General features: G+C 38.4%; 1 protein-coding gene across 6 annotated transcripts in view; it reads right to left on the minus strand.

Annotated features, from left to right (window-relative positions):
• Positions 1–1,773: 1,773 nt before the first annotated feature.
• SMAD1 (SMAD family member 1) overlaps positions 1,774–27,397 on the minus strand; it is a 41,050-nt gene continuing 15,426 nt past the window's right edge. For 4 of the 6 annotated variants that reach the window (XM_026668789.2, XM_087963055.1, XM_087963056.1 and 1 more), the window contains 7 exons: positions 25,530–25,560; positions 24,726–25,304; positions 13,556–13,813; positions 12,264–12,380; positions 7,993–8,214; positions 6,587–6,843; positions 1,774–2,986 (listed from right to left, as the gene is read on the minus strand). In XM_026668789.2, coding sequence (XP_026524574.1) covers positions 2,843–2,986; positions 6,587–6,843; positions 7,993–8,214; positions 12,264–12,380; positions 13,556–13,813; positions 24,726–25,125 — 1,398 coding nt within the window. In that variant the 5' untranslated portion in view covers positions 25,126–25,304; positions 25,530–25,560 and the 3' untranslated portion in view covers positions 1,774–2,842. The remainder of the gene's footprint in view (positions 2,987–6,586; positions 6,844–7,992; positions 8,215–12,263; positions 12,381–13,555; positions 13,814–24,725; positions 25,305–25,529; positions 25,561–27,397) is intronic. The other 2 variants (XM_026668788.2, XM_087963058.1) reach the window with 1 other exon arrangement.

Here is a 27,397-nt window from a genome sequence, read left to right on the forward strand (position 1 = left end):
GTAACACTATTATTAATTGAATCTGGCTTTTCCATTGACTTTGCTTGTCAGAAGGTCACAGAAAAGGAACATATGACCTCAGAACACTGCAGCCATCATAAATATGAACCAAGCATCCAAATGTAAATCACGTGACCATAGGAATGCTGCAATGGTCATAAGTCACTTTTCTCAACTTCGAATGATCGCTAAATGAACTATTGTAAGTCAAGGACTACTTGTACAACATTTTAGGCTGTCTGAATCATCCACTCCCTCTCCTAACAATAAATGACAGGCCCTGTTATATCTGAGCAGAAAAATATTCTATAGAAAGATTGCTTCTGGAAGATTATAATTCAATTTGACAATTGATTAAAAGGAGCCAAGTGGGCAAAAGGAAGTCATTCTTCAAAGAATGGGTCAACTGCTAATATAATTGAGTATTGCGATCTCTTGAAGTCTAAGAACCATTTCGTAGGCATGAACATTTAATCTTAAACTGACAATCACAAATGTGTTTGGAGCCAAAGGGTAGGCAGAATGTTAACAAAGGGATTAAAAATAGGAATATAATTGTAAGCAGCAGTTACAGACACTTAAAGCTTACCTTATGAAGAATAGGCAATGATAATTCACAAACACAACACAAGAACTGATAATAAGATTACGTTAATGTGTTAGGCAAATGAACAGTTGTCATGGGATAGGAAGGCTTTCTCTATTCAAAGCCAAGAGAACAAACACAATGTTCTAATTAAACTATTCTTGGCTAACAGTTTTTTTTTTTAAGATATTGTATAAAGAATGGAAACTTTTAACAATCTTTAGTGAGTAAAGTGAGTAAAAAAGTGAGTTTTTGTGAGTAAAATATGTCTTTTAGTCTAGAGGCACCAAGTCCTAGAAGTGAAATATTGAAACTCATCTGACCAGCATCTTCAAAAATGCTTTTGAAATAAAATTGTGTCCATGACTCTGAAAAGATTGTAACATCCCTGAAAATGAAACTTAAAGATGTTTGTGTAGGTATGCTTTTCTTCATTACAGCAGATGGCTGATCTTGTCCAGAATTGGATTCTAAAACCTAATAAGTATTTGGATAGGAGTCTCTGAGGGAATACCATAGTGGAAATGATTTTTTTAAAATCTACTAAATCAATAACAAGAGACTTCAAGAGAATTACTGAAAGTCACCACAATTTGAGTTTAAGTCAAAGAAGATTTGAACTTTTTAATGCTTCTCTTTACAGTTTTGAATTTAGCTACAATACCTTGTCTCCAGTTACCGTGAGTGACTTGCACATTATACTAATTTTACCAGCCCTTTACTAAATAAAGCAAAAGTGAGTTTGCACAACATATCCCCCCACCCCCCCGAAACAAAGTTTATAAATCAAATGTCTAGAGGTGGATAAATATTTAGCCTGAACCATACTTAACATGTTGTATCAACCAGGCATTCCTGATTTTTTTTAGAGCAGTTACCATCAGTCCATAATACCTAAGCTCATATGTGGTTATCTACGGTACTCCTATAACTATAATGAATATAACGTAACAACAGTTTGGGCAAAATTCTAAATGACTATTTCCTATTAAATTCACAAGATGAAAGCGGACAAATTATTCAAAAGTTAAGGAGTCATAAAGGGAACTTTGTGTATCCATTCTTGCATTGTGATGATTTTGAACTCCTGAGCAAATATTAACAACTCTTCAGGTACCCACATTCATTTATCTTAAAAGTAATAGGCTTTTTCATCTTGATTATAAACAAAGTTGCAGAAGAGATTGTTTTAGTCAAAGTAAGCAATATGTTTATTTGAACTTCAATAAGGATGACCCCCCCGTTTTGGAATTAAAAAAAATACTGAAAAAGTACTACAGCTTGAATGAATATAAAAACATTAGCAGAAAGAAAACAATTAAAATAGTAAAAAAAATAACCTTTTAGTTTAAAACACTTGAATAGGTTTGATTAAGTCCTCCCAACATAAGCTAATATCTGCCAAGTTGGCAAAACACAAAAAGTTTTACAAAATGAAAAAGTTGCTTCTGTTATGTGAACTGCATAAAACTGCCCATTTAAAAAAAAAAAAGACTGTACAGTTTTGTCTTGAAATCTACAGACCTTGCAGTACACGACAAAAGCATTGACCCACCCTTTCTCTATGAAGCTGCAGATGGCAGAAATATTAGTTAATATTAAGATGAAGCCACTATTGAAAGTGAAATGCACACAGAAAGACTTGGTCTTGTTTTAACAGGCTATGTTTAACAGTATAATTCTACCTGTCCTTTGTCAGCTTCATTTCCCACCCAATTCCCACATTTATCTAATTTCTTGTCCATCTCTATATTCCAATTACACTGTACATACATTTAGGAGAGAGCATACCTAAAAATTCTTGCAGCATTATGGTCAATACAGTTTCAGAATATTACACAGAAGCCTCCCCCCTCCCCCCGATAGCTACTATTACCGAGACTTTCAAATACCAATGCAAACTTTCCTTTGAGTATAACTGTCAATGTTGGGTATTCATTTCAGGACAAAGTACAATGAATGAGTCACATATGGTGATGCTAGTTTGCTAAGTAAGACTGCTTGAGAACAGTGTTCAATTGACATTAAGTTGGCCATCCCTAGCTTTTACAATCCCCTGCCTAAAGACTGGAAAGAGATTACTATTGTGAAAATTGAATTTTTAAAAATAACTTAGTAGGAGCTTTCTTCCTGATCTAACAATTGGTCACAGATATCAAGTGTAAAGGCTGCTGCCGCCAGTTTTGTACATGTGTCTGACCCAAACATCCTTCAAGTACATGCAAGGCTCACTAGATTCTGAAATTCAGAATTTTTTTAAGACACAGAAGAGATTGGGTTATGAGGAGAGCCCATCTGTGTAAGAACTTTATCCAGCCACTGAAGGGGACCATGCAAATGAATTTCAATCCAACATGGTGTGCTTGTGACATCTTGCCGGTGATATTCAGCTCCCCAACCCTAGGAAATAGAAAAGTCTTAATGTTAGCCGATGTGTCCTAACACACATACTAATATCCTGATCATATTAGCATTTTGATAATAGAAAGGTAGTTTTTATTTATTTAGCATATGGTATCTACAGAGGTCATGCAATCACTGATACATAACATTAATAAAACACATATATTCAAACACAAATATGTTTAAATTATATATGTGTGTGTGTGTGTGTGTGTGTGTATGTTTTCTTAAGTTTTCGCGGGCACTTACATGTATGGCATTCAGCTTTGTTCGGGTATTTTCCCACATCATTGTAGTTGTGCTTTTAAAGTTGTAGCAACGTTTCGGCAGAATCTCATCTGCCATCATCAGGCTTCTGTACAGTGTTCATCTGTGAGTCAGACTTTTACAGTGGTTTCAGATTTAAATTTGGGGCAGCCTATTGCTGTGCCAGAATGTTTTTTTCTTCATCCTGATTGGTTGGGAGTCTTGGTCTGTGTTTATTGGTCTTGGAGTTTGCTGTGTTCTGCTTGATTGGTGTTTCTAATATTTTCTGTCTGTTTTTGGCTCTTTTTGTATCTTGATTGGCTCGCAACATTGTGTTACTTTATTGGAGGCCTTTAGTGCAGCTTGGCTCCAGGTAAATGGACGGCTATGATTAGTTTACCCGGAGCCAAGCTGCACTAAAGGCCTCCAATAAAGTAACACAATGTTGCCAGCCAATCAAGAAACAAAAAGAGCCAAAAAACAGACAGAAAATATTAGAAACATCAATCAAGCAGAACACAGCAAACTCCAAGACCAATAAACACAGACCAAGACCCCCAACCAATCAGGATGAAGAAAAAACATTCTGGCACAGCAATAGGCTGCCCCAAATTTAAATCTGAAACCACTGTAAAAGTCTGACTCACAGATGAACACTGTACAGAAGCCTGATGATGGCAGATGAGATTCTGCCGAACGCATGCATACAACTTTAAAAACACAACTACAATGACATGGGAAAATACCCAACAAAGCTGAATGCCATACACACACACACACACACACTGCTCAAAAAAATAAAGGGAACACTTAAACAACACAATGTAACTCCAAGTCAATCACACTTCTGTGAAATCAAACTGTCCACTTAGGTAGCAACACTGATTGACAATCAATTTCACATGCTGTTGTGCAAATGGAATAGACAAGAGGTGGAAAGCATAGGCAGTTAGCAAGACCTCCCCAATAAAGGAGTGGGTCTGCAGGTGGTGACCACAGACCACTTCTCAGTTCCTATGCTTTCTGGCTGATGGTTTGGTCACTTTTAAATGCTGGCAGTGCTTTCACTCTAGTGGTAGCATGAGACGGAGTCTACAACCCACACAAGTGGCTCAGGTAGTGCAGCTCATCCAGGATAGCACACCAATGCGAGCTGTGGCAAGAAGGTTTGCTGTGTCTGTCAGCGTAGTGTCCAGAGCATGGAGGCGCTACCAGGAGACAGGCCAGTACATCAGGAGACGTGGAGGAGGCTGTAGGATGGCAACAACCCAGCATCAGGACCGCTACCTCCGCCTTTGTGCAAGGAGGGACAGGAGGAGCACTGCCAGAGCCCTGCAAAATGACCTCCAGAGGGCCACAAATGTATATGGCTGCTCAAACGGTCAGAAACAGACTCCATGAGGGTGGTATAAGGGCCCAACGTCCACAGGTGGGGGTTGTGCTTACAGCCCAACACCATGCAGGACGTTTGGCATTTGCCAGAGAACACCAAGATTGGCAAACCAAGATTGAGTGCCCCTGTGCTCTTCACAGATGAAAGCAGGTTCACACTGAGCACATGTGACAGACGTGACAGGGTATGGAGACGCCGTGGAGAACGTTCTGCTGCCTCCAACATCCTCCAGCATGACCGGTTTGGCAGTGGGTCGGTAATGGTGTGAGGTGGCATTTCTTTAGGGGGCCGCACAGCCCTCCATGTGCTCACCAGAGGTAGCCTGACTGCCATTACGTACTGAGATGAGATCCTCAGACCCCTTGTGAGACCATATGCTGATGCGGTTGGCCCTGGGTTCCTCCTAATGCAAGACAATGAGAGACCTCATCTGCCATCATCAGGCTTCTGTGTAGTATATACTATATATAGTATAGTATGTATAGTATATACAGTATATTCTGTATATACAGAAGCCTGATGATGGCAGCTGAGATTCTGCCGAAACGTTACTACAACTTTAAAAACACAACTATAATGACATGGGAAAATACCCAAACAAAGCTGAATACCATACATGTAAGTATATGAAAACTTAAGAAAACATATATAAATATATGTTTATATATATATAAACATATACTATATGTATAAACATATATATATATAGTATGTAGACAATACAATATGAGATAAAATATTAAAGTAAAACCATGACCAAATTACCAAAATATGGTGTCTTAGAGTCACATAGGATAGTTGCTATTATACAAAGACAGTAGGAAATTCTAATAATTAGGCATGATATCTCTTTTTAATGAATTAAGGTGTGTTGCCATATTATGCTCTTTGCATGTTTATCAGTAATGGACTTAAAGCATGGCTCGATAAAAAGAAAACAATTTTCTCCATATCACTGGTGGGTTTTGCAGTAAATATTCCATTTCCACTTTCCGGAGAAAAATATGCATCAATGTATAAGTAGTCATTGACTTATAACCACAATTGTTGTAAGAGTGAAAAATGGTCGTAAGTCATTTTTTCCAGTGCCATTGTAACTTTAAATAGTCACTAAATGCACTGTTATATAAGTTGAGGATTGCCTGTATAAGTAATCTGTGTTTTAGTTTCGATTATTTGTATGGAGTCATACACTTTACTATCAAGGAAGCCAATTAGGTACAATCAAGGTGTGGGATCAGACCTGGGAAGAGCCAGATTCTATTCACCCCAGTCACCCAGCAAGTGATTCCTGTCAGGAGAAAAAGGAGGAAGGAATGCTATGTATACTGGCTGGAATTCCTAAAGGAAAACAGGATATAAATCTGACAAATAAATACCTATTTAATATGCATCTAATTACTAGAAATTATGCATTAATTGATAAGTTATTCCCAATAGGATATTATGTTCCAAAATTAAACTGCTAAATTTTGTAGTATCTTCAACAGGAGCATTACTCTCCACTGGCTTTCCACTGAATGGCACAAAGATTGCAACACTCAATTCTGATCAAGATTGTATATCAAAATATGACTATGAAAAGCATTCCAAAGAGGTACTGCAATAAGCAAAACATTTTTATTCAAAGCATTAAGGCAGCTGCATCCTTTAGAAGTCTCATATATCTGCTCGGAGGGCTGTTTGTAACTGCTGTCAGGGCCTTTCAGCTGCCACAACCAGCAATACTTCCTTTCCCAAACACATTTAGTGCAGATCTAGACTGCAGAAACTCTTTTTGTCTACATGCACACGTGTGAGAGAAATTCAGCTGAGCTCTAAGATTTTAGGCAAATAAATGCCATTTGAATTTTAGTGTTTGGAAATCAGGCAGCGAAGTGTTAGCATCTTAAGTTCTTTTTGCTTCTTGGGCTCAAATAGTCACTTGTTCATGCATACAGATGGAAAGCCTTGCTTACCTTTACAAAACTCATACGAATAGTGCACATCTTAGTGAGTTCATATACTGTTTCAAAGCCATGGTTCACTGACTGAGCTAAAAGTTGAGCAAATTCTTGATTGTTGAAAATTTTTAAGCTGCAGCCACTCGGAATTTTGCAGACGGTAGTTGGATGAAAGCCATGATGGTAATTGCAATTTCGGCTTTGCACAAATATACTACTGTCACTAAGGCATTCTGCATAGACTTCTCCGCCAACGTAATACAGATGAACTCCTATAAAAGGGATATAATATTATTAGAATTTCTCTGAAATCGTAGAAACTTCTACTTCTGACACAAAATATAAATGAGGAATTGCATTTACCTCAATCAACTTAGCCGCTGTGTAGAGAAAGTAAGGTTTTAGTCATCTGCATATACTCTTACACCTAAGTATTTCCCCAATTAGGAACTACAGGAATACTTCTAGATATTTATTTTGGAAGCCTAAAACTATCAAAAGACAAGAATTCATGAATTTACATTCATTAATATAGCCAATCTGTTTGCAATTAATCAAAACTATAACTTCTTTACGATGCCTAACTGGAATGCAATTGTCTTACACACATCTTGAAAAAACCCTTTTTGTCTTCTATGTAGTCAGCTTTCTCTAACTACCAATGAAGAGTGGGAAACAAAGATCTCTTACTTCTACATAGTCCTGGCTTTTAAAAAATATTTTGAGCACAACTGTGTGCTAATGCTTCCCTTTTCAACAAATGCCTTTGCCATTCATCAAAATTACTCAGAAAATTATTTTTCCATAGGATTCATCCCAAGTCTTAAAAAAAGATTCTAGAAAACCCAAATCCAAACTGCTACTATCCACTTCAGTTCTTAAAAGTAAGGATGCAGCATGTAAGGTTATATAATTTTGCCAATTGAAATAAACGTGTTTGTCTTTTTAAAAAAACTTTAAAATTCCAATTTGCCATTGTGAATTAGAAAGAGACACATCCAACTACTTTTCCCTTATTCTTCATCTACTATTACACAAAATACACAAATACTTCTGTATTTAGGAGGCTCAATAGATATTTCAGCCTCCAATAATAAGGACCTACTATTAAATCCAGTACTTCAGCCATAGCTCAGATTCTTTTCAAATGGATTGTTCCTAGAAAATGTTGTAGCAGCTTTCCTTAATCTGTATTAGACTATTTTTCTCACTATCTCTGGGCAGCATGATCAGGTTTTTTTCTGGAGATACATCCATCATATTGGGAGAAAAGTGTAATCCCATTCCTACAGGTTACCAGCATTTTGCACTGATAAACATATGAATAATGTTGTTGAATACATCATTTTGCAATGAAGCCTTAAAGCTGTTAAACATAGTTTGCATCCCCAATGTACTGACATGATCAGAACCAACAATACCTTTGCCAATATGCCGCCTAGTATTTTCAATAGTAGAATTCCGGTTAACATTTGACAAGAGCCCCAGGCAAAACCTGTTCTTGTTATTGGAGGGATCAGTGAAGCCATCCACCAACAAACTTGTGGAAGAGGCATGAAACGCCTCTCCAACACGATTATTGAGTTCATAATAGACAATAGAGCACCAGTGTTTTGGCTCTTCATAAGCAACTGCCTGAACATCTGCAACAGAAGAAAAACAGAAATCAGCAATGAGTTAGAATTAATGAGTTCCTGAGCTTTAAAGTTTAATTTATTTATATTCATTGTGTAGACTTTGGCATAGGATCATGGGGAAAAAATGGTGGTGTGGCTTCTAATTAGAAATTCTCCCACAGTGTCCCATTATATGATATATTTAAACCATATTAGTAATTCAATCAAAGCATTCTAAGCTGGGAAATGGGAAGGAGGTGGAGCAGATATTTGAGCAAGCTGTATGAAGATTTCTTTTAAAAGAAGAACAGTTCTAAGCAGCTTTGCATGTTGGCTTACAAAAATAAAGGGTACATAGTTCTTAAAGACAACAAACACATTATGGCATAGACAGTAAGTTCTCTTCCTAAGAATTTATTTATCAAATTTAGTCTACTCTAACAAAGTGAACACATTAATTATGTCCCAATATTACAGTTCATGTAATAATTACAGTTCTTTAGGTTTGGTTTAACCATAATTTATTGAATAACCTTTAATGACTGTCCATACAATACAGTAAGGTATAAAGTTTGTTTTATAAACCACAAAAGCTGAGTGTATATAGAACCCAAACCTGTGGAGTCTTTGATGCTCTCAAGTTCGGTTATTTGCTTGTAGATGTTTCATTATCCAACTAAGGCAAGCTGCTGTATATAAACAAGGCAAACTCCGCACTAACTTGTACTGATGCAACCTGGTCATATACTGAAATGTCTGAAGCAAACAACCAAGCTCATGGAGCACCAAGGATTCCTTGCTTCACCCCTGAGCTGCAAATATTCTTTTTTTTTTTTTGAGACCCTCAAATCCAACCCATGTTATTGGTTACTGCAATATATAAACCTTGTAAATTATTTTAAACAAAATATAATGGAGTTGTATTTCTGTAATGTTTATTTAAGAGATGCATTTATTAAACTTTTTGTTTATTTTACAGATTTCAACTAAGGAAGAATTCCAGTCAACAATAACCATTCCTCCCTCTTAGCAACCAGAACTGCCTCTAATCAGAAAAAAAAATCCAATCCCCTGTTCAACAAGGGAATAAAAATTGACATAATTATATTCATGCAACTACAGAACCTCCTGCTACAAATACTCAAACATCTTAACAAAGAGTAATGAAACTGAAAGACATACAAGGTCCATTTTGGGGGGAGCACTCATATAAGAGGAGCTCATTCTGGACTATAATTTTCAGATTGTGTTCATGCAGCCAATTTGCTTTTGATGAGTTTTTAATTTACAATCTCATTAAAATGTTAAGAGGGAAAGTGCTGCTTTGTTATGAATAGCAACAATAACCTCTTCCTGACTCACTGAACTACAAATTTAAGGAAAATGTTTTTGCTTTTTCTGGCTAAAGAAACTGATTGCTTCCAGGAACTCTTGCCTTCCTTTTTGATAGTTATCTTTACTCAGAGTAATTCAAATGTATATGACTGATACTGTCTGTTTACACAATGTTATTTTTATCCAAACAGCTTGAGGCAACATACATGGGCTTCCTTGCATTTTATTCTCATACCCATCCTCCTATCAGGTAGATTCAGAATAAAAACATGGGAGTTGTTCACCATTACTTAGTAACATTAATGAGCAATCTGGGGTTTGCACCTTCTCCCCCTCATGTTTATTTGACACATCACAACTGCTTGCACAATACATAAACCCAGACAATTTTTTGTACAGGTAAGCATTTATCAATATGTGATTCAATATTTAAAAAAGGAGAGTTCCCAATATGGTTTTCTCAAATGAAATTGAACAGCTAGGTTCAAACACTATATTAAGCCAGGGTTCATTTAAAAATGGTTTGTTGAAAAAGCTTCAGATAGCTGGTGTGGCACAACATGTTAAGGATAGGCCAAAGTGCTGATGCAAACATTTCGTGGCATTTTTAATCCTTTCAAGTCACTGTTAGGCAATCTTTAATTATTAGTAACTCGGTGCACTTTTCACAGCAAGATGCCAGTAACTATTACTGCTACACAGCTTTGCCCTAGTTCTCAAACTCAGGAAGAAATCCTGCCAGCTGGCCATTCCTGAAGAGTGAAATCATCTCTCTCTCTCACACACACACACACATACATACAGAGGCAGATTTCATAGGAACTTCCTCACATTTGCCTTAAGTCATGCAGAGCAGGTGCGTTTTGTCTCTCCATTCCCAGCATGAGCCAACAATAGGAATTACCCAACTTCATTGACAGGATGCAGCTTGTTAAGTAAAATCTCTTAAGACTAACAAATCTTCACAAGGAACAGGCCTCCAAATGTCTGTAGCCAGAGAGCACCGGGGTTTGCATTTACTGCTCGTGCCCTTCATAAACATGAACTGCAGCAGACCTTTTTGAAAGGCTATTAAACAAAGGATGTAACCATGCACATCAGGTAGAGGTATGGGGCAGAGATAAAGAGCTTGCTGAATTAGTGGAAACAGATGTGGAATAAATAATATGAATGGGGAAAAAAGTCTGCTTCCCCTTCATAAAATGAAGAGAAAGTACTCTAATCCACTCTAATTACAGTATTTTAATTACTAATATTACTAGTAGGAATCAGGTTGACAACTTTTACTCTTTCTGCATTCTTAAATGCAATCTGCTTCATCTCATTTGCTCCCTGCCAAACAATATAATCCAAGTCCCAAAAGTGCTTTTTCAAGAAGCAACTGGACTTTCTGGTTTTTCTTTGAAGACGTTTCGCTTTTCATCCAAGAAGCTTCTTTAGCTGACTGGATGGTGGGGAATATAATCCAAGATTAGCATGTAGAAAGGCACTGAAGCTTACCTTGATGCCAATTCTAGCAAATGTATAATACTTCCCTGAAATTGGTGTAATTGGAGTCCAGCTGGCATCCAACTCAATACAACAGAGCCCTGGCAGCAGATATACTGCCAGTTCCAAGATTAATGTCTGGCTTAAGGACAACCACTAGGGGTAGTCCTTAAGGATATGAACAAGCTGCCCATTACTGAAAAAGGTGGATGGAATTCTCTTCCTCAAGCTCACAAAGCACTGAAGCTGCACAATATTTCCAGAACTGCTGAAGCCAGATGTTTTTAAGCTATAGGTTGTTTTCAGCCATTTTCATTGAGTCCTAAAAACACTGCACTGCTCCAGTGCTTTCATCTGCTGGAAGAAGGACAATACCATTTTTAGTAATAGGCATTACATTTCAACTTAAATACAAATTTGGGTTAAATAAGTTAGGGAATGGAACTAGTTATTAACCCATGGACTGCCTGTAATGTGTTCATATTCATAAGTTTGAAGTCGATTCAATTAGATGCCAAAGGGATCATTGGGTATGTGCACTAATCTCTTTCTCTCAAGTAACTAATTTGTGACAACTCATACCATACCCCTTAAAAACTCAAAGACCAAATCTCTCAGCTTATACATAGATAGAAGAATGGGACAGTCCTAAGGAATGAAAATATTTTAGAATTGAGATATAGTACATTTATAAAAAATTTAAAATATGCAGAAAATCATAGTTAAAGCAAAATACTGGTAAATTTGCCTTTCTCAGCTACAAGGACTACCTATAATAAACAGATCAGCAAAATTACCAAGTGTTTGCATTTATCTACTAAAAACCTGCTTTAAAGCAGAGAAACATGAAAAAATTGTTGCTCACTGTTATCTTTCAAATACTTTTCAGTTGCTTACTAGGCTTAGTAGCAGCCAAGTTATCCAGGTGGTTGCATATCTGGTCACAACAGCTTGATAAGGCGTATTGTGATTGAAGTTTCTCCAAGTAAAGCAAAATGTGTGAACATATATTGAATGTTAGTGCTCAATTAAATACAACTTTGCCTGCTGTACCATTTTGCACAAATTTTAACAAGAATTTGAGCATATCCACTGTTGTTTTTAAGTGTAGCACTTACAGCTGATATATGTCATTTTATCATGTATCTTTAGCAGGAAGTTAAGACATTTAATGCAATGAAAATATAAATCAGGAAGTAAAAGTGTCATACACATGTATAGACATTTTTCATAATTAAAATATGAAGTGTCACCTCCTCTGTTTACTTCTGAAGGAATTGAAGGTGCCATCATATTGGTCTCCATTGGTTGTGAACCATCCTGGGTCATCTGATCTTCTGGAGGTAAGTAAGCAGGAGGGGGAGTATCAGCTAAGGTAAAAACAAAATACTGTTATTTCATCCATTTTACAGATAGTGTTAAACTAAGCCAAGCTACAATGTACTTATAATCATAGGAGAACACCATCCATTTTTTACTCATCTCTGTTAATATGGCTAACATAGAAATTATTACTCTTTGATTAATTATACCTAAGTTGACTTTTCCTTGAGGGAATTAGGTTTTGGAAAGTTCTGAAACAAATAGATCAAATCCCTATATATGACAAAGAAGTGCTGATGATCTGCATACAGGTCTTTTTTCCCCAATACATTTATAAGTAGACAGATAGTACATCCTAACGCACAACAAATTTAAAGCACAATTTATTGATGATGGCATTAAAATTTAATAATCAATGGAGGCAAAGAACATCAATGTAAGACTTGCTTTTAATATTACTGTATTATTTTTATGTTAACATTGTCCTGATGTTTATTTCTAACATTCTCTTAAGACAAAGGTATGCTATTATCAACTGAACTCATCCTTAGGTTTCAACAACCAAAATGTAGGGGGAAAAATTAGAGGATCTAAGCATTTACTTAGTGGGGGATTTTGGAAGTTGCCATTCTCCCATCTTAAGAAACGGACAAACACCCATTCCCAGGACATTCTTGTTTATCTATTTTTTCTATAAAGGACACCCTATTAAGCACAAATAGCTTAGTGAGATACAGCCAACATATCACTTCATCCTATACCCTCTCGTGATTGGGGGGAAACTATCCATATGCTTTATGTAAGCAAGCTATATATATTTTATAGTTATTTTGTAGACTCAATGAAGCCTATATAGTATTAAGGAAATCTGAGGTAAGAAAGAAAAAAATAAAACAAGTCTGTCTTGGCCTGGTGGATGGTAGCCTGAGCAAAGCAAGGCCAAAACTATCCTACTAGGAGGAACAACCAAATCCTTTCTATTCCATTTCTGGAATGTGAGGCATATATTCACTTCAGAACACTTTAGTCCCACTACAAAAAATGATGCAGTTACTAGAAAGCACATTTTATCAATAATTCTGGGAATATTTTGTTGGCTTAACAAATGCACCCTCCTAACCCTTCATATTTCCACTCTTTGCCTCCCGCCAGGCAATGTGCTATCCCAAGATCATTGCCCATGCTAAGAAGCTGCTGCTGGGACTTCTCAGAGGGAGCTTACCTGGCATCTGAAAAGGGCTTCCCGGGTCAGAGCTGGCAGGTGAATGAGGGTAGGTACCACTACTGCTTCCAGGCGAATTTGGGTAGCTACTGTTTGGTGAATGGGGAAATGGGTGACTGTTGGGTTGCTGGAAAGAGTCTGGAAAAGTAGCGTTATGTGGCATATGAGGCTCATTTTGTCCCAAGTTGCGAAACTGTGCCAGGAGACTGTGCTGAGGGTTGTATTCACTGTGTCTAGGAACAAGCACAGGAGGAAGAACTGAAAAGGAAAGAGAAAGGGGAGGGTTGAAAACAAGCACATTCTACAGCTGGACAATCATAATTTCACTTGCAGTTAATGAAGAAGTCTTATTTTAGGAACAAGCAGGACTAAGCAAAAATATTTCCTTGTGTTTAGTTACTGTATACGTTAAATTTTTGCTGGATGCACCAACTGCCAGGATGCCAAAACTAGAAGTTTAGTTTTCAGAGCAACTGGGAGAAAGATGCATGCAAAGTAATGAAGCTGCACTGGGATTCACAACCAAGAAGAATAGCAAAGATAACCTACCCTCACTTTCCTCATTTTCAGCTCCCAAAGCTAAAGAAACCTATACAAGGGCCAGTCTTTAATATAAGCAAAGTATTGGGTACTGGCATCCATTAATTTAAGCTTAGCTACTAAGGGTGCTAATTGAACCTTCTGGATTCAATCTAGAATAGTTCAAGTTTAGGTTTACTTCATTACACATGATTTATATCCCATTTTTCCTCTTTTTGAGTCAATATATATAGTGCTGCCTTCTCCAATGTTTTATCCACAACAACCAACCTGGATAGATTGGGCTGAGAGACAAGGACTTATTCCAAGTCACCAAGGAAGACTGATGAGAGGATGTGTGTTTCCTGAGGCCTAGTAATACTGCATCATAGTGAAACAGTCAGATATTCCCACTTCTCTAATATTTAAGCAAACACATGCAATACATTTCAAGCAGAGGTGGTATTTAGCAGGTTCTAACCAGTTCTGGAGAACCGGTAGTGGAAATTTTGAGTAGTTCGGAGTACTGGCAAATACCACCTCTGACTGGCCCCACCCTCATCTATTCTCTGCCTCCTGAGTCCCAGCTGATCGGCTGGGTCTTCTTTTGTTGCCCTGCACAGGACAATGGAACTGGAAAGCAGGTTAGTGGGGTAGGGAGGGAGTGGGGATTTTGCAGTATCCTTCCTCTGGAGTGGGGTGGGAATGGAGATTTTACAGTATCCTTTCCCTGCCACACCTACCAAACCAAGCCCACAGAACCGATAGTAATTTTTTTTTTTGAATTCCACCACTGATTTCAAGTCACTTACGTTTCCCATAATATCTCATGCACTTAATACTACTAATTTAGCTTGATTATTATCTTGGGAAGCATCATGTTTTCCCCTTTATAAAAAACTAAATTACAAATATCTGGGTAAGACCACTTAAAATCTCCATAAGTTATGCAATCAGAAGAATTAATAAATAGAAAGAGAGGTTCAGGCCCTAAATCGTACATACTGTTTAATATGGCCAGGCCTAAGAGATTGACATGGGTGCCATTATGGCATCTTTGAAGGGAAGTTTCTGTTATACACATTGAACCATTTCATAAGCTATGCTAAACGTTAATATATTTTTTCTGAATTTCGCTGAACATTATGAGTGACTCCAACCATATGTGAATCCAACCATTTGTAAACCATTGCTTATGATTTAATGTGTTATGTAAACCCCATCAATAGTGGTTTGTAAAATAAACTAGAAATGTTGCTTGAACTAGATCAATGTTGGTAACCATATTCAGGAAAATACATATTTTTAAATTGTAAAGTTTGATCAGGTTCAGAATCTCCACTGTAAAAAATAAAGGGCTAAAATGCACATAGCAGGGGAGAATGCTGATTTTCAGAAATTGCTGCCAGCCCAGGGGAAGAGATATAATTGAAGAGACAGCATGAGACTTCTGCTGTATTCAGCCAAGCACACCTGTTGCCACAAAGCAAACAAGAGGCCCACATCTGCTCTTTGGAGAGGCTGTGAGCCCCTGGAGGGTAAAGTTGTAGAGGTGTTAACTCTTGCCTAGACTAAAGCAAATGCTCTACTGCACTGGATAGAGCACTATTATATCGTGGGCCTAAGCAATCTTCTAGAACTCTGTATTTTCCAAATATGAACTTCCAAAATTTTCAACTGGTGGGTATGCAAGCTTGGAATGTAGGAAACTGCTTCCAGTGGAACTGAAGGACACTAGATTATGGATCTAGAAAGAACAGATATTAATGTCCCCGATCCTCAAATCACATTTCTACAATCTGAGACAAAGACCAGATCTAATATATGACCACCTACAGTGTTTTACCTAGTATGATATGCAAAAACCACACTTTATGATTTAGTGTTATGTGTGAAGCTGATTATATTTTGCCCAAGAAATCATAGTTTAAAAAACCTTCTGATTTTGCTTCATGTATAATATAGGCTTCCAAGAAATGTCAGTTACTATTACTGGATGCATACCGAAATATCTCTGACGTTACAAAATTATAAACACAAGATCAAAATATTGCACAATGCCCATCTTGCCAACTTCAATTGAAATGACAAATACACATGACACATTTGTATAAATAAATATATGTGTATGACTGCATGTATGAATTAGTGCCAGAAGCTACATTACAGAAAAAGGCAAGACAAGGCAAAAAAAAATGTTATTAACCAAATTAATAAGTATTGATCAAAAGTATTTTACACCAGTAACATACCCCAATTATAAATTAATTAATTTCCATTTCTTTCATAGATGCACAAATTTTATACCAGCCCACAAGCATTTCCATTCTGCTTCCAAGCTGAAACAATAGAAAGAAGATTATTCTAAAAGGGAGGAGTGGATGCCTTAGGAAGGGAATAGAAGAGTCCTCTGCAGAGTGAGATTGGGGGGGGGGGGGAGGTAAAATGTAATCAATAAATAATAAATAGGGAAAGGGAAGAAAAAGGGAAGAAGAGGAAGGAGAAGAAGTATCTGAACAGGCTAGGCTAGACTGCTAGAGAATAGTTTCAAAAAGCCCTAAAAATCGTAAGGTGAAATATTGATGTTGAACCTCTTTTTCTATCCACAAAAGTGAGAACACCTAAAATGAGACAAAATAACTGGAACTGCTTACAATCACCATCAATAAGTTGACACTATCATTAAGCCAAGACTACTTATATTTTCAATGTTATCAACAATTTGTTAGCTGCAACTTACTGAAATATATGAGGGACAAAACTTAATTAAAACTGAAGCTACTTTAATGAAATAAAATTTAATCTCATCAGCTGTGTTTATGTTAAACTTCAACATTACGCAGATACTCCCTCCACCCCATTTTAATTTTGCTTAAAATGGTGATTAGGTAACCAATATAAATACGCTGAGAGTTCACTTGTAGTGTTTAGGTAGGTTATACATTCACACATATAAGCAAATGTATGTCCTACAAAAATGTGCCCATGAAGTTGCATAATATACAAAAAGGGCTAGTTACAACTCACCGTTTAATTCTGACTTATTTAAAATACCAAATTTGTCAGTGTTATGTTTAATTCTAATTGTTCAAAGACACAAGTTTGGAAAACGCTATCAAGGCTATTAATATACACATGAAAAATAGATAACTGCTGTTACAACCTACCTCATACAGCTGTTATTGTGGGAAATAATAAAAAAGTGATGTATATTTTACACTGAACTACTTACTGAATGAAAAGATATAACTATTAAATAAATAAAGTACGTATTAGTCAAGGTTTGCAAAATTCCAAGTCAACAGACACAGGGATTTTAGAATCACTGTCAACATAACTATTTGCTCAGATGGGTTTTGACTAGAAAAAAAAATCTGTTCAATCTGTTCTCAGACCTCTTTTTAAAACTGCACTATTGTCCTCTGATGTGGAAAGGAAGTTAATATGACACATATATATTTCCAAGTAATTTTATGTTCTCCAATATATCCTTGGGCACTTGGTTCCTTCAACATTTGCTTGTACAACATGCTAAGATTCAAACAATTTATGAAAAGTTTAAATCATCAAACTGCTAAAGTAATTCAGAAATGATGTCTGGATCCAATTAATACAAAACATCGCAGAAAGTTTCACACATTACTTCAACAAATTGAGTAAATTGCTCATTACTTCCATGTGCAATATAACTGTAGTACCAAAAGGATCTGTTTCGAATCATTTATGCCTTAGAAATGCATACTAAGATTTTTAAAGTTGAGATTTTACCAAGAGAATGAACTTTTACAACTTTGCAAAAGGGTTTAGGAGAACTTGTCACTACCACCTCACCTTGGCCATCTGGCCCTAGACAACTCATTGTGGGGACAACTCTCCCAAGTCTGGACCTTCTGCTTTTACCAGCTCGGGCACGGATAAAAGTTCCCACGCTCGGAATGGTGTGTGTGTCTGTGTCAGTGTATGTGTGGAACAGTGATTCCCGCTTAGCTGCCTTTTGTGCGGGGGTGCTGGAAAGTGAGGTGAGGAAGCCTTTGGAAAAGAAATGTGGGCTGGCAGGAACTTTTACCTTCCTTAAGCCAGGCCAGCTTTGGGAACCAGAGTGGAAGGTCCAGGCTTACAGCGAGTTGGCTGGGGTTATGTGCAGGGGTGGGATTCAAAAATTTTAACAACTGGTTCTGTGGGCGTGGCTTAGGTGGTGGGCGTGGCTTGGTGGTCATGTGCCTGGGTGGACATGGCTTGGTGATCATCTTATTGGCTGGGCATGGCCAACTCTATATCACTCACATCGAGGCACGCATCTCCTCGCCTGGCCTCTCATGACTGTGGGGATGCTGTAACAGTCGTAAGTGTGAAAAATGGTCATAAGTCACTTTTTTCAGTGCCACTGTAATTTTGAATGGTCACTCCACACCAGCGAAGTAGCAGCAAAGGAGGGGAAAAAAACTCCAGAGACATTCCTGAGACAGGAAGTCTAGTCCTGCCAAGAATGTAATAAGGGTTAATGGACAGGCAGTTTCTGTAAGCAACACCAGAATGTTTCCTTCCTGCCTTCTTTACAGGATTAGGCCAGTAATTTGTTCTAACAACCGGTTCTCCGAACTGCTTAGAATGTTAACAACCGGTTCTAGCGAATAGGTGTGAACTGGTAGAATCCCACCCCTGGTTATGTGGTAGTAGCAAGTTGTCTCATTCTGCTGCAAAATAAAATGAAATCTATTTTACAGGAAGGAAAGATGCTGGAAGTTTGGAAAGAGGTAATATAGCACTAAGGCCTAAAAGGGATAAAGTTTACTTGTACAAGAAAATACAGACCATTATTATTACTGAATTATTATAAGTTATTCATAATGATTATAGCTGACAAACTGAAAATAATCTTGCAAGAATTTATTCATGAAGATTAATGATTTTTTAAAAACTAAAAGCAGTTAAAGCCTGTATTTGAACTGCGTGGGACTTTCTAAAATATTTGGAATAGCACAATGAAAAACAATATGTATTAATTCCTTTAGATGCCATAAATGTGGAAACACTTGGCATTACCCACAATGCAGAAATTGATGATGAAGAAGATAAAATTTGCTGAAATATCTTTCTCCATAGAAAAGGCATTAACTAAATTTACTGCTAATGGAAAACCCTGTACAGACTCTGCGCATGAAATAGAAAAAAAAAACCAAACAATTTATAATGTATACTTTTAATACCGTGTTTCTCACATAATAAGGCCGGGCCTTTTTTTTTTGACCCCCAAAAACGGCTAGGACGTCTTTTCGGGGTGACTTAATTCTCCCCTTGCATCCTCGGGTGGGTGGGCGGGCGGCGACAGCTTGATATTCGGGAGACCTTCGGGTTCGGGCCACCGTTGCTTTCCCTTCTCCCTTGCTGCCGCGGCATTTGGCGCAGCCACGTGCGGACAGTCAGGGCTCCTCCTGCAACCGGAGCCCTGAGGAGACACTTGGCTTCAGGCGCTTCCGTCTTCCCTTTGCTTTGAAGGTAAAGCGAATTATTTTACAAAGCCTCCCCTGCCTGAGAGGGCAGCCCAACCCACGTGGGGAGGCTAATCTCCCAGGGCCTCTTCCGTTTCCTCCCGACCTCCCTACGCTCGCTGGCCGCTGCTGTGCGCCGCTCCCTTCAGCCCAGCGAGCTCTTCCACCTCAAAGAAAGGCCAGGCGGGCGGCTGCAGGAGAGCAGCAGCGAGCCTGAGCCGCTGCGCAGCGGAAACAGCCACCACCCGTAGCCCGACGCGGGGAGAACGAGCGAGGTTAGCGCCCGCCAGCCCGGCGAGATTTGGGAACGAGGGGCAGGAGGCACGCACACACCGCGGCTCACTTTCCCAGCTTTGCCCAGCCCTTACGGCTCTGGCACGGCCCTGGCAGGATGAGCGGAGGGTCCGGCGGGAGGCGCCGCTGCCCGCCAGGGCGCGCCAGAGCCGTAAGGGCTGGGCAAAGCTGGGAAAGGGCCGCGGGGTGTGCGTGCCTCCTCCTGCCCCTCGCTCCCAAATCTCGCCCGGGCTGGCAGGCGCTAACCTCGCTCGCTCTCCAGCGCCGGGCTACGGGTGGTGGCTGTTTCCGCTGCGAGCGGCTCAGACCCACTGCGGTGGAAGAGCTTGCTGGGCTGAAGGGAGCGGCGCATCAGAGGCGCGCAGCGTAGGGAGGTCGGGGAGGAACGGAAGAGGGCCCGGAGATTAGCCTCCCACGTGGGCTGGGCTGCCCTTTCGGGCAGGGAGGCTTTGTAAAATAATTCGCTTTACCTTCAAAGCAAGGGGAAGACGGGAGCGCCTGAAGCCAAGTGTCTCCTCAGGGCCCGGTTGTAGGGAGGAGCCTGACTGGCCGCACGTGGCTGCGCCAAACGCCGCGGCAGCAAGGAGAAGGGCAGCAAGGGAGAAGGGAGAAGCAACGGTGGAAGGTCTCCGATATGAAGTGCCCCACCAACGCAGGCAGCACCATATCCGGGCATGCAACAAAAGTACTTACTAACGGCAAGCCCCTCCCCACTCCCCCCATTTCGCATGTTTAATATGGGGCTTAATTTGGGGGAGGGGCTTAATTTGATTTTATGCCAATAAAACATGGTGGGGCTTCCTATTGGTGAAGGCCGTATTGTTGGAGAAACACGGTAGATAAATAACATAGATTAAAAATGAAGTTGTGTTATGAACATAGAGTAAGAGGTACATTAAAATAAAATCATTTCTTGTGTTGTTCAATATCTGGGGAAAGATTTAAAAAAAACACTACCCAAAGGTTCCACTGTGGCTATCAACATTGGAAGCAGTCACATATCCAAATCTATTGGATTATGAAAATATTGTCAGGTATAAAGATTTACTATATGATACTGGAGAGCTTAAAAATAGGAACCAAATACAAATTCAAGGAAAGGAGATAGCATGGTGGCCCTTTGCACAAATACAAACCCATTATAAAAAAGATAGAGAACAATTTGGCTTTAATATGACCCCACAAGAATTAGATAAAATATGGCTAGGAGAGGAAAAGAAAACAATTAGTAAAACATATAAATATCTTTTGGATTACAAATTAAAAGAAGAAATAGTCACAGAATCTATGATAATTTGGGCTAAAAACGTGGGTCATAGTATTGAATTAGATAAGTGGGAACACATCTGGCAAACAAATTTGAAATGTAACTACACACAAGGAACATAATTTCACATGTGGTGGACTTGCCCATGTGCTCAGAAGTTTTGGAGGAATATTAGAAATTGGATTTTAAATATAACAAAACAAAATTTAACTTGAACCCGAAACCTTTCTGCTAAGTAATATAGATTTAAACATGGAGAAAAAATATCAATATTTAATTTTGCACATCATAACTGCGGCCAGAATAACCTACGCACAAAAGTGGAAACTGTCTTTCATTCCTTCAGAGGATATGGTAATTAAAAAAATACATGAATGTGCTGAGATGGATAGCCTAACCAAATTGTTAAAAAATAAACAAGATAGTGACTATTATGAAATATGGAACATTTGGTATGATTGGTTAAAGAAAAGGCAATATTTGATATTTGGATAAGTTATGGAAATGACAGAAGACGTGCATTTAATTATAAACTATATAGAGAAATTAAAACATTAAAAGAACGAAGGAGTTATTGTAACAAGGCAGATCACGTCAATGGTAAAGATAAAGAAAACAAAAATTAACCATTGCTCAATATACATTGTAAAATGTATATGTGTGTGTGTGTGTGTGTGTGTGTGTGTATGTATGTGTATATGTGTGTATATGTATGTATGTATGTATGTATATGTACCGTATTTATCGGCGTATAACACGCACAGGCGTATAACACGCATCTTCATTTTAAGAGGGAAATTTCAGAAAAAAATTAAATTTCTAAATAAAAACTTTGAAGCAAAATAAGGGTAGCTCAGAACTTTTTTTTTATTAATATTATTACCACTTATAAGGTAAATCAGTGGTCCCCAACCTTTTTGTACCAGGGACCGGTTTCAAGCAGAAAATTTTTGCAAGGACCGGGGGGAAGAGAAGAGAAGGAGGCTTGCTCTTCGCTGCTCCACCATCCAAGGAAGAAACTGCTTCAAAGAAGCGGGGGCTTTCCTGTCGCCGCAGCTATTCGGCGAAGTGCCGTTTCACCCCCACTCCCACCCGCGCGCGCGCGCTTCAATCCACAGTGTCCCGTTCTGCCTGCCTGCCTGCCTGCCTGCCTTAGTTTCTGGTTGTTTGGGAGCAGCTTCGGCTGAGAATAATAACTATTCGCCTCTTTTACTCAGCCGAAGCTGTTCGATTCAACCATTAACGAAGGCAGGCAGGCAGAACGGAGCACTGCGGGCGGGCGGACGGGGTGGGGGTGGGGAGAAACGGGCGCTTCAGGAAGCTGCGGCGACAGGAAAAGCTCCCCCGCTCTTTGAAGCAGTTTCTTCCTGTGCTGGTGGAGGAGCGAGAGAGCTCTTAACATTATATCGGCGTATAACACGCATACATCATTTGCCCCTATTTTCAGGGGGAAAAAGTGCGTGTTATACGCCGATAAATACGGTATGTATGTGTGTATATATAGATTTGTCTGTTTTAAATGTATGTCAAATAAATGTTTTTTTCTAGAATAACAAATTTAAAATAAAATAAAATCATTTCTTATCGTTTGCTTTTTTGTACTTTTGGCTTTGTCTTTTCTTTTAGTACTTTCTTTTCTTTATTCTAAATATTAATTTCTCTTGACGTCCTAAAAAAAGTTTAATACAGTTATTATAAAAGAAAAGAAAAGAAATGCAGCTAGGGAGCACCTAAATTTATCCATTGTATCAGTAGCTTAAAAATGTTAAAAACAGAGTATTATTTGGGAGTTATACATTGTACTACTCATCTACTTAAAATGTAGTGTATGATATATGACATGGAAAGAATAAGTGCCTGAATAACTGAAAAAATGTATTCTGCTTTGTAAACCCAGGGGTGGGTTTCTACCGGTTCTGTCTACCTCTGTAGAACCGGTAGCTCTGAAGAGGAGCAGACATAGAACTGGTTCTATGTCTGCTGATGTTTTTGCCCACCCGCTCACCCGGGGGCCCTTACCTGATCTTTATTTCCTGATTTCTCAACTTCAGCTGCGGACGAGGCAGAGCTGCAGTTAGAAAAGCAGGAAAAGAGGGCTGTTTCAAAAGTTCTGTCTCTGCACACAGTGTGCTGATGTGTAGGGAAGCTTGTAAATCCCGAACCGGTAGTTAACCCTGTCGTATCCCACCCCTATGTAAACCATATAAATTATTTTGGGTAGAAAGTCCTATTAAAGACTTTGCAAAACAAAAACTTTAAAATTAGAATCAACTTTAACAGTGTGGAATGAACTATGATGTTCTCATTACATCATTTAAACTTAGTTTCCCTATTCCTTTTAGTGGAGTGATTTAAACAGGTTATGCTTACTTCAGATACAAAAGCACATTTAATGGGCCGGATAGATTTGGCCTCATCTTTAAGCTACCATACTTTTGTATACATAGCACAAGAATAGTTTCATACAGTCAATGACAGTTGGCTGTTACAGAAATGCCTGTGCAAGGCCTTTCTTTCCGACAATTGTGCAGGAGTGTTTGCCAACTGATGGCAAACTTCCTCCATCATTTCTTCTTCCTCCTATAACCACACATATGCAGCAGTCTATCAGGAAGTAGTCTGACAAAGGCTGACCTCTCCAAGCTTTGAATTGCCCATTAAAGTTTAGCTGGATTCTGTTTCAATTTCCAGCTGACTTATCAGACTGCTGACTGCTTTCAAAGACTATTAGTCTCTCCTCTTGGTTTCAGAAAAACAGTAACAACAATGCTTCAACAATTCAAGCAACTTCCTTACTTATTGTGACCTATAATACAGTTCTTAAAATCTGATGATAAAGAAAGCAGTTTCTATGTATTGTTTGCCAACTTGCCACAAATCTTCAGACATCATGTAACTAAATTTCGCTCATTAATTTAGTGGATGTAATGCTTATAAACTAAAATCATATGACAAACAAGAATTCACTAAGTATGTCGTATATAGCCTTTTCTGTAAACTCAGAGAAGACTTTTCCCAAACAAAGTGCAGCAGATGTTTAAAGAACGGATGCACCCAAATCTAATTTGGAAGTCACTGCTCAAGGCCCCATCTCACCTAAGCAAGTTCACTTCAAACTCAGCAAAAGACACTGATGAAAATCATAGATTGGTGCTTTCATGTTTCCATTTCCTCTCTCACAAGGCAATTGCCATAACTACCTTAGGGAAGCTTTAAAAGGAAGTCAAAGTAGAGAGAGAAGGATTGAAACAAACTGCTAAAGGAACTGCAAAGAAGCTAACAGTAAACTTCCCAACCAAGACCACTCCCAGTAACCCTGACTGGGCAAATCACTAGAATATAAAAGGGTTAGACTTAGGAAGTCAATGTGCTTTGTATTATTGCTATCATGCTGTCAATTCCAACCACGTTAAAAGTCTGCCGGGGTATTTTAACAAATATAAATATAATAAATTGTTACTTTATTACAGTTTAGTAGTGGTAGAATAGGAAAAGGTAACACACACACACACACACACGGTTGAATTGGTGCTATGGACTTGTTAAAAGTAATTGTAAATGGGGAAAGAAGGGGAAATGAACATACAATGAAATTTCCTACCTGGGCTTTCCACTCGTTTGTAATGATAGGGATTGATGCAGACTTCCTTCTGTTTTGAACCAAAGGGAAACTCACAACATTCCAGTGGTTTAAGTTCATGATGGCTCTGAAGATCGGGCCAGCGCCACACACGACAATAAATTACATGGGGAAGCCCCTTGCGATGAGAAACCTGAAGTCTGCCATCTAAGGAACGAGGAATTGTAACACAGTTGCTTGGCTGACCAGGACAACTTAGTGCTTTTTCCAACTCTTCCATTGCTCCTTTTTTCTTCTTAAGTTTTTTAACTAAGGCATCAACAGCTTTCTCTGCCCATTTTTCCTCTTCATCCCCTTGCTTCCACCCCAGCAGTCTTTTAACAGCTGGGCTTGTGAAGGAGAACAAACTTGTTACATTCATAGTGATAAATTAGAAGGAAATATTGAAGCACAATTTCTATGTTAAAAAATCCTATTTCTCCTTCAAACAACTGTCCAGAATAAATTCAGATGATCTTTCCCAATTCCAAATTCTTGCAAAATGAACCCAACATTCCAGTCTGATAGATGTCTTTGGGGTTCCAGGTCTTAGTCAGGTATCTACAGAACATAAAATTGGGGAGGGAAACGAAACAAGTTCTGTTAAAACAATATAACTTTGCCAATATCAACAGCATATCTTTTCTACTTCATTGGCAAAATTCTGACTCTGACAGGGCATTTTTTATTATTACTGAACGAAGCATAGTGAAGATTTATCGTATAATATTAGTTCTTTTGTATTGTGAAATAAGGCCAATCCTTCTACTCATATTATATACATACCTTTCAAAACAGTCATCATTGGTTTAGATAGCTGAAAGAGTTAAAGGACATAATGTGATTTCTATCAATCTTTGAAGTCGATCAGCAGTTAATTAGTCTGAACAGTTTGTTAGCAATTCAACACATTGATGGCTGATATTCCACACCTGAATTTGTTCATAGAGTTTATAGTCAACAGTAATAAAGTGTAACAGTCTGAACAACTATTAACTTTTTAGTTTAATCATATAGACTTATAAAACTGCCACTCATAATTATGACAAATTAATTGTATTATATTTAGTGTTGTTATGAACCAGTCAATAAGTTTTAAACATCCAGGTAGCCAATAAATTCAGTCAAGTCAGTCAGTCAGTCAGTCTGTCTGTCTCATACCAAAAGGGGAAAAAATGGCTTAATCAGGATTCATATTGCTTTTAATATAGTCTATATTGTACATACTGGGATACTAGACCCATTTAAGTATTGTTTCAGAAATATTGTCTTACTTAAACAGAGAAATAGAATGACTATAAGCAGCCAAAAATATCAGTGGGAATTGAAGACTTCTGACTTCCTGCTGGCTTCTCCATTGAGTTTCGGAAATATCCCTTCATTTCTTTCTTCTTTCTTTCTCTCTCTTCTTCTCTTCTTTCTGTCCCTCCCTGCTTCCTTCCTCCCTCCCTCCCTATCCTACCCTCTACTCCTTCCTTCCTTCCCACTTCCTATATCTCCACTCCTTTTCCGTCCCTTCCTATATCTACCAATTTTGACCAATTGAAAATTACAAACAAGCAGACAGAAGACTAAAAGGTGGTGTAAGGATAGGAAATATATAAACAATTGACTGATTTTGATGTTTTAATGAGTTCTAACACAATCTCATTGCTCAGAAACCTTGCCCAATAAATTTAAGGCACTAGACTAGATGGCCAGACTCTGTGAGTTCTAGTCCTTCCCTAGCCTGTTTCTGCGCAGCCTGTATAATTGCTTTGGGGGTGTGTGTGCTCTGGGGGTGAAATTTCTCTGCAGCCCACCAAAATTTTCTCATGGCCCACCAGTGGGCCGCAGCCCCTCCAATTGGTGACCGCTGCTTTAGAGAAGAGCAGTATAACTTAGCAGCAACATAATAAGAAAATACTTATTCTCAAGAAGTCTAAATCTCTAGAGCCAGACGCATCCTAGAGTACTGAAGGCACTAACAAATGGTTTGGCTGGAAACATATATTAAGAAAACCCCGTGAACCAGGGAAGTGCCAGATGACTGATGTTCCAGTCTTCTAAGAACAGAAAAAAAGTAAGAAAGTACAGACCCTGATATTCTGACATCGGTACTTGAAGAAGTTCTTGGAGTAATCTAAATCATTTCTGTTAGGTAGTGTCAAAAGGGGCAATCAGCCAAATGAATCCTACTGAGATCAAAACATGTCTATAATTGACATGTGGAAAGCAAAACATTTTGAAGAGTTTCTTTCAGCATTTGTTGTTTATTGCAGTTAAACTTGAAAATCTGACTTGCAGGAAGGAAAGGAGAAATGTCAATTTTAAAGTACATATGTAAATGAAGAAAACCCAGTCTAACTTGTTAGGAAGGAGGAGACAACCCCCAGTTTGTGAGCATAGCATTCATGAAGGAATTATTTCAATTAAATTAGGCCCCAGGACTAAGAAGACTAATGGCATATATCAAAAACTAATTGGGTTGCTCTAGTTTGCTACAAAAATGCATTAAGAAATCCTTATCCATTGGCCATGCCAGGGTAGGATAATGGAACATCTGAAAAGAGTTGTTATCCTAGAGCTTTAGCACAAGCAATCAAGCATGCCACAGTCAAATGCACAAGTATCATAAGTGCTAAGAATTGGATTATAAGAATTTCTATGTTAAA

This window comes from Notechis scutatus, chromosome 4 (assembly GCF_049901735.1).
Source record: "Notechis scutatus isolate UNSWTSFEM ecotype Mainland chromosome 4, rNotScu1.2, whole genome shotgun sequence".
Classification (NCBI taxonomy): domain Eukaryota; kingdom Metazoa; phylum Chordata; class Lepidosauria; order Squamata; family Elapidae; genus Notechis; species Notechis scutatus.